Below are 8172 nucleotides of genomic sequence, written 5' to 3'. Positions count from 1 at the left end.
TATGGGTGGAGGAACAATAATTGAAGTTGATTTATTTAATTTTTTCCAATTAAATGAATTGTTTTATCACATAGCTTTTGTATATCTCTATATTAACTTGGTATCATGAAATACTCATTTAATCCTTCAATGAAACACTCCTCAATTATTCTTAACTATTAATTGTTGTGATTTATTTATTAGTTTTCTTATGTTTTTTTATTAATTTAATTAGTTAAATAATATCTTTATTTTTACTTTTTATTTTTTTAAAAAAAATAGATAAAAATGACATGGTCATACTTTTGCTTTCCAGTAAATTTCTCATCCCCATCACTACTCATCCTCTTTCTTTTTTTTCTCTCAAACAACCAAAGCTCAATGCGTATCTTCGATAGCACTTCCAATTCTACCAAGAAGGTACAAAACTCACTTTTCTATTTTGGGTATTAATTAATATTAATTTCAATATAACTTTACTTGTTTCTGCAATTTAATGCTGAGAAAAAAAAAACTAATAAATGGCAGCAGAAGGAGGAAAAAGAATGGTTAGGTGCAAGTTTCAAGCCAGAGAATTTTATTCCGGGGATTGTAATTGGTTTCATTATTGGGTTGTTGTTGGATTTGTCAAAACCCTCCAAAAGTAATACTTTGAAGAAGACAAGTAATTTGTTGAACAGAAATCAACCTGAAAAGATTTTATCCCCAGCTAAGGCTGATGAAGAGCTCAAAATGGTTTGTTTAATTCCTTCTTCTTTTCGATTTTATCCCTAATTGTTGGAATTAGTATAATTTTGATTTGTTTAATTTTGTTACACTTTATTTGTTCAGTTCAGGTAGAGTGTAGTTCTCAGAGTTGATTTCTCGTATGGTCAGTTAATTAATAGTAATAGTTTTCCCTCCGTGTCCTGTAGAATATTGGAATTGAGAAACTACTAAATATGGACAGGGACACTTTTTTTGGGACATATAGAAATAGTAAGACATATAAATTGAGACAGAGTGAGTAATTCAAAAAGTCACCTTTTTTTTGTTGAAGAAAATTTGAATCAAGAAGAAAAGATGAGTTTTTGAGATAATAACTATAAGTTGAGTGTCTTGAAAACTCAACTCAGATTTTTCACTTCTAGCTGTGCATTTTTTATTACTATTTGGGGTTTGTAGTAATACTTATACTGAAAGGACATACAACTGAACAAGGGACTGCAAAGTGAATTCCCTAATAAATATGTTATGATAATAAAATAGGCAGATGAAAGGATAAATATTATTTCACTCCCATAAAGGAAAAAAGAAGAAGAGCATTTAGCTCTAAAGTTTGTAACTTTTTTAGCATATTCTGGTAACTCTTGCTTTGGCCTTCATAATGCAAAAGCAAACTGGATAGGTAAGAATTGTTGGGTGATACTAACAACAACAAACCCAGTGTAATCACACAGGTGGGGTTTTGGGAGGGTAAGATGTATGCAGCCTTACACCAAGCTTTATGGAGTCGAGAGGTGGTTTCCAATTGACCCTCGACAACTCTCTTACTTTATTGAGGCTTGGGACCTGCATGAGCGAGCTCACACTGATGGAGTTAAATATTCAGGAAAAATCTTTTCATGTGTACTCTTTCAACAACAATGAATTCTCAGGCTTTGGAAATATGTTAACTCTCAGATACCCCTATGAAAATTTGTAACTATATTGCTGTAGCTGAGGTGGGAAAATCTTCACTTTTTGATACCTAGCACTAGAGATACTTCAACGTTGTTGCTAGGCTTCTTGAAAATTAATTAGGAGCATGTACATTTTTGAAGGATTGAAAATTGGCATCTTCACCAAATACTTTGCCCAGAAAGTAAATTAAACTTTACTTTTAAGAAAAAAAGAGAAGGTAACTTCAACACAAAAAGAAATGGATCATGAGCCTAACTCAACCCCAAAAGTTAGCTTATGAGGGAAGGATTGTCCAAGTCTATATAAAGAGTCTAATTTTTCCTCATCTTAGGACTGCACATCTGGTATGTGGACAATTCCCCTTCTTTTGACATGATTTTGGCAGTAACTAATGAGAATGGGAGGTGGCACAAAGGCAATTGCCAATCATGTAATTTCCTTTTCCTAGACAAAAGGAGGAACCTTATTTATTACTCTATATTGTGTTTCCTTATCTTGAAAACACTAGAATCCAGCTTTTTTCCCTTTTAATTTGTGTATGTGCGAGACACTGTGTGTTTACTATATTCTTCTTTTTTCTTACAAAAAAAGATACTGTATTGACCTCATCATATATTTTATTGTTTTATAAAATATATTGTTGTTGTTTTATTGCATGTTGAAAAATTTGGTACTCGATCCCCCCATCCCCACTCATTCTACAAACACACTCAGTCCCCCTCTGTATTCACAAACACAAAATCATATAAGGAAAAAGAATTTGATGTTGGATCCTTCTTCTCATCATCGAAAGATATGTAGTGTAGTTGTTGGGTCTAAGTATATGTTTGGCTGTCTCTATGTTGAATAGATTTGTACAAATGCTATTTTATGACCTTGAGATATTTAATAACAGGTATTAGTTGTCAGACAAGACCTGAAAATGGCACAAGGAAAAGTTGCATCTCAGTGTGCTCGTAAGGAACCTCTAGCATTTTGATGTTTCAATTGTTCCATATTATTCAAGTTTCTCATGATGTTTTCGTGGTCTGTGTCAATTTAACGACTTAATTAAACAACGCAGATGCTGCTACTGGCATGTATGCAGACCTTATGCAAAGGTATCTCTACAAGGATTATGCTCTACTGCTGAGAACAATCAAAGACATTAACCCTGAGTGTCATTTTCCATAGAAAGGACGGGCAGAACTAAGTAGTTTTACAGTTACACCAACCGCATTGGCTCTTAAGCTCCTTGCTGGTGACGTGCAGCTACAAAATTCCATTTCAGTGTGTTTGTTATTAAACTTGGAACTTTATTGTCTTGAGATCCCACTCTGGAGGAGCGTTCTTTTGTTAGATGAAAAAACTAAACTATGTCCTGGCCCTCCGCAAACCCCTACAATATCTGATCCAAATTACGCATTTCTACTCCTGAGTGCTTAAATTTTATGCATGTCAATATATGAAAATACGGAAATCTTTTACTGGAAAAATTCTCTCCTTTAGAGCTGTATTATTCTCAACCCATAAAAAAAAAAGAGTTGTATGGTTCCCATCAAGTATCCAAGAAAGCATTTGGCCTGTAACAACCTGAGGGCCCCATTTCTTTTGCAGATTGCCAATTTCTTGTTTTTTCTTTTTTACTATAAAGATATGAAGTGGCATTGTTTGATAATTTATTTTGATTGAATTACCTAATGCAGTGATCGGTATCTTTTGAGGCAATGGGAGCAATGTGGACAGCCCAAAATAGTTGTTACCTGCAAGAATCAGCAAGAAATGTAAGCAGGTGATCCTACTCTATGTTTCTCTGTCCGTAGACACCACCAACATCCATGCCTACTTGTGAAGAATGTGTCATCGCGTTTTGAAGAATGATTGGCACTGTTTTATAAATTATAACCACTGCTTAGTCCCAAACAAGTTGAGGTCCGATGTATGAATCACAGTGTTATCAAAAGCAAAAAACACAAAAAAGCTCTAAGGTCCACTGGGGCTTTAAGCGCAAAGCGCAGATAAAGCATGAGTTTTAATAATAAAAGGCGCAAAGGGAGAAAAAAGACAAATATATATGTTTAGTCCAAGACTAATAATTTATAAGCATGAATGACAAATACATGCACAAAAAAATTGAAAAATAATTGCATAAAGTGATATATCTATTGTTTGGTGTCATCTCTTCAAAAGAGGTTCATTGGCAAGGAAAGTATGCCTTAGAACCTTGATGACGACATTGAATTGCACATTAAGCGAGGCGAAACCATGAAGCACTCAACACGTTTTGAGCCTCACTTCAGGGCTTAAGCACACCTTTGATAACACTGATGAATCATCATTGACCATGATTCTCCATTTAAGATTGACACTGTTTTTTATATGTTTGGAAAATGTTCTATTAGGAATAAGTTGAAGGAAGCAGCTGAGGACATTGGGCTTCCAACTTTTGTGGTTGCTGATGCAGGACGTACACAGGTATCCTTCCCAAGGAATAATGTAAAACTGATGATACTTCTGTGAAATATATAAAGAGTATTAAGAACATGTAGGAGAGAGCTAGCATTGGAACAACAGTAGAGTTGTTCTTGGTAATGTTTCTTCACAATTTTAAATCATGGAAATAAAAGGATCGCAAAATTGTTAGGGGAAGACTGCATCATATGATATATGTCCCACTTTCCACCTACCCCCGCACTACTCGGGGACAATTTCATTCATGGAATAAGCTCTTTTATTCAAAAAAAGTAGAGATAAGACTAGTTATAGAGAAGAGAAACTGTTTCAAAATACTTACTATTAGAATCTCGTGAATATTCTATAACATATGTAAATACAGTAGGTAGCCTGATTTACTCCTATTATAATTAAGTATTGATTTCCGTTTCTTTTTTAGACATGTAAACTTAGGTATTTAAACCCCAATAGCTTGAGTAAATAATCAAGCAGAGTTCTCTCTCAAACTCTTGTTTCCTCACTTGGTATTAGAGGGACCCATCTCACCCAATGTTTGGACCCCAAAATTAAAATTGCCTACGCACAAGATGTCTAGCCTTGGGCGTGAGGTGGGGTGTTGAAGAATGAAAAAAGTTCCACATTGGTGGTTAATGAGATGAGTGGTCTCATCATAAGGTTTGGGCGACCCTCCTCCCTTTGAATTAGCTTTGGAGTGTGAGTTAGGCCCAAGACCTAATTTTTCATGATATTAGAGTCACGTCCATCCCAATTTATGATTTATCGATGTCAAGCCCCCCATATTAAAAATTGTCCAATCACCAGATGTCTAGTCATGTGCGTGAAGCAGGGTATTAAGTCCCACATCGGTGGGATGAGGAAAAGTTGAACTACTTATATGGACTTGGACAATTCTCCGCTCATGACCTAGTCTCAGTACATATAATTTGTATGCACCAGTTTGAGGGGGAGTTTTAGAGTCCCCTGAATATTCTACAACATGTATGTATTTACCATAGGTAGCTTGATTTGCTCCTATTATAATTAGGTATTGATTTGTAGTGATTTCCAGTCCTTTTTAGGGAATGTAAACTTAGCTAAACCTCAATAGCTTGAGGGAATAATCAAGTTGAGTTCTCTCTCAAACTGTTGTTTTCTCACTGTTACAATCTCTTGGAATCAATGTGTACATAGAGAAGAACACAACATATATAGAAGTAAATGGTCTATATAAGTGATATCAACTATTAGGATTAGTAGTTATTAGTATTACACTTACATTAGGTCTGGTGTTTGTTAGGAGACTTTTTTGTTCTGATTGATACTTGTATATTCTTGTAGGGGTAAGTGTTGATTAGAGAACTTCTAGTTTTAATGAACTAGCAAATTGCAACAAAAGACAAATTATCTAGTGTTGGAATGTATGTACGGGCGGTTTATATAAATGATCTAACTAATTTGGGATTAGGCATAGTTAATTGATCCACTAAGAACATCTAGAGACTGACAAGGGTATACTACAGTATCTATGCTTGTTGGCAGCTCTCAGTTGCAGAAAGAATATTATAGGCATGTTATCTCATTCTTTGCATTACAGAAGGTGAATATGAGGTTGTGATTATGTGGGTTAAGTAGTAAACCTAGAGAGATTCTTATTGAGTAGCTTCTTGAGTAGAGTCCTTTTCATTCTCCTTTTTTTTTTTGTGTGGGGGGACCAAATGGTTCTCTTGCTTGGAAGCTTAATACCAGATCCTAAGATTTTACTGCTGCAGGCTGATGGATAACTTCTGGCTTGTTTCGTGTGCAATTGACAGTCATCAGAACATGCTTATGTTTTTTGGAATTTGTACATGCAGGTCGCATCAGGCTCAAGGACAGTTCTTGCAGTTGGACCAGGTATACTTCGTAATCTGTTTGCTGATATTCGTTGTTTTTTTTTTTCCTTTTTGTTATATTCTATTGCTTTATAACAAAACTAGCTTGCTAATAATATATTATATGTGGTTGTACTTCTGCAGCTCTGTTGTTTTTCTGATGATATACTTTCCTGTATTTTGTGGTACTGAATTTGTATCAGTTAAGAGTCTGTAAATTTTCAGGTTTTCATCTACGTATAAATGCTCGCTTCTAATTGGTTATCAAAAGAATGCTCTCTTCTAACTAGCCTGTTCTATGGCAGTCAAAATAAACCTCTGCACATCCTAATTGCTCTTGTTTACAGTTGTAAGATCTCTTTGAGAACTGTCCTCAAATCATCATTTGCTCTTCTCATAAAAAAAACTGGAATGTTTAAATTCCGTTACTAGTGTTCTTTTAAGGTAAAATTCCGTTAATAGATTATAAGATGCTGCAAATTCCACCACTTAACAAAAGAAATATTCGGAAACAACTTGTTTGAGGAATGTTAAGAAATCATTTCAAGAAATAGAAACCATGGTGCCTTTGATAAAATTAGGTTTTGCATTTGTGCACCTTTCCTACAAATCAAATATGAATTCTGTTGTTCTTGGGGATACTCCAGGTTCACTAGTGTCATTTTGTGAGATAGCATGCTAGCTCGGTTGGTGTTTGCGCACAACTTGTACTGAAATCCCTTTGGTGCTATGCTCAAAACTTATTTTACTATTGAGCAGGAAGCAAGTCAGCGGTAGATTCAGTGACCGGGAAGCTGCGTCTCCTTTGATGATACTGATAGCTTCTATTGCAACCCGTTACAGATTTGAGCAACTCTTTGATCCATGTTTCCCAGAGAAGAGGTGCCTATTTCTTGACCTGAGGAATTGATAGATGTGCTAATATCAAGATAGATGATCCATGTTTCTATGGAATGCAGTGCCATAAACTTGTTCTTGCCTTTCAGTTTTCAATTTGTATGTATATGTCACTGCTCCATATTATTGTTGTCTGCATTGGTTGTGAAAGGCAGTTCATGCATCTTAAAAATTATCATTAATCATTTCAGGTGTCTCACTTTTTTGACATTGATTTCAAGTATTGTTAACTTGATGTGATCTTTAAAATCACTTCGTTGTTCTTGATATTGAACTCTGCATAATTTACTAAACCTTGTGGTTGAAAAGATATTGCATATCGCCCTATTACAGTCAATTTAAAATCTCACCTACTAACTTTCATTTTTCTATAAATTGCATCGAGAAATATTTCATTGTCCAATGTAACAGGAAACTTAACATTGGACTATGATAAAGCATTATTATCGTCCTGAGCGATTTGACCGTCCTAAATCAGTACTTCCTCTCATTTTATATGGTTACTTTCTTTTTTAGTCAATTTCAAAAAAAATAACACATTTCTATATTTCGTAATAATTTAATTTTAAAGTACATATTTTATCCTTAACAAATATCTATGATTTATTTTAGATCAAAAGTTTCAAAAGTCTTTCTTTTTAAACTTCATGTCAAGTCAAACTAGCTCATATAAATTGGGATCGAGTTTCGAGGGAGTAGAATACTATCACTTGGCATCTTTTAATACAAAAATAGTAAAAAACAAATCTTTAAAATATAGGAATAGATTTAAAAAGTTGATTGAAATATAAGAGATAAATGAATTTTAAGCTCATTCAAATTCCCTTTTAAATAAATTTGAAGGGAAAAAACTGCTGAAAAAGTATCATATAACACACTATTTTTCTTCAAAATGATCGAAATAGATCAAGAATGTACAGGAATTGCACGAATAGTTGAAGTAGAAATTCAACAAGATATAATTCCAGATGAATATGAAATTCGATTTGGAAAAACACAAGAAATAGGAAGTACTAGTAATCCTAGACTTTCAATAGAATACGGAAGAAATTCTATAAGAAAAAGTATATCCAACAGATATCCCATAAAATTGGAAACCCCAAACATTACAAAAATAAATGGGAGAATTTTCAATGGAACAGAATGGAAAAATCAAGAAATCTTAAGGTTAGTCAAAAATATGTAAAAGAATTGTTATCAAAAAAACTAGCAAGTGGAAACACTTATCAAAAGGGAAGTATGGATGAAGCATTAATCCATAAATTCCTAGAAAAACAAAAAATAGAAGAAAACAGTAGATCAATTACTACTAATAATTCAGAATCAACTG

The 8172-nt window shown here is 34.0% G+C and overlaps 1 protein-coding gene across 2 annotated transcripts; it reads left to right on the top strand.

The window, feature by feature from the left end:
* The first annotated feature begins 286 nt into the window (after positions 1-286).
* Positions 287-7135, top strand: LOC102590934 (peptidyl-tRNA hydrolase 2, mitochondrial). Of its 2 annotated transcripts, none has more exons than XM_015314544.1 (8): positions 287-399; positions 511-714; positions 2537-2597; positions 2705-2741; positions 3327-3404; positions 4023-4095; positions 5928-5967; positions 6705-7135. In XM_015314544.1, exons 1-8 carry the CDS (start codon positions 361-363, stop codon positions 6752-6754), a joined length of 582 nt encoding a protein of 193 aa, XP_015170030.1. In that variant the 5' UTR covers positions 287-360; the 3' UTR covers positions 6755-7135. The 2 variants fall into 2 exon arrangements, with proteins under 2 accessions (XP_015170030.1, XP_006359745.1); XM_006359683.2 differs by having other exon boundaries at positions 508-714.
* The last annotated feature ends 1037 nt before the right edge of the window (positions 7136-8172 follow it).

Source organism: Solanum tuberosum, unplaced genomic scaffold (genome assembly GCF_000226075.1).
Source record: "Solanum tuberosum cultivar DM 1-3 516 R44 unplaced genomic scaffold, SolTub_3.0 scf00306, whole genome shotgun sequence".
NCBI classification, from domain to species: Eukaryota; Viridiplantae; Streptophyta; class Magnoliopsida; order Solanales; family Solanaceae; genus Solanum; species Solanum tuberosum.
The sequence above is the reverse complement of the archived record's forward strand: the minus strand, read 5'-3'. Positions and strand labels throughout refer to the sequence as shown.

Excerpts from the sequence above, each read along its gene's own strand:
- LOC102590934 (XM_006359683.2), top strand. The coding sequence starts at position 361 with ATGCGTATCTTCGATAGCACTTCCAATTCTACCAAGAAG. Across the intron at positions 3,405-4,022 it reads TGCAAGAATCAGCAAGAAAT|GAATAAGTTGAAGGAAGCAG; the intron begins GTAAGCAGGTGA and ends ATGTTCTATTAG. Across the intron at positions 4,096-5,927 it reads CTGATGCAGGACGTACACAG|GTCGCATCAGGCTCAAGGAC; the intron begins GTATCCTTCCCA and ends TTGTACATGCAG.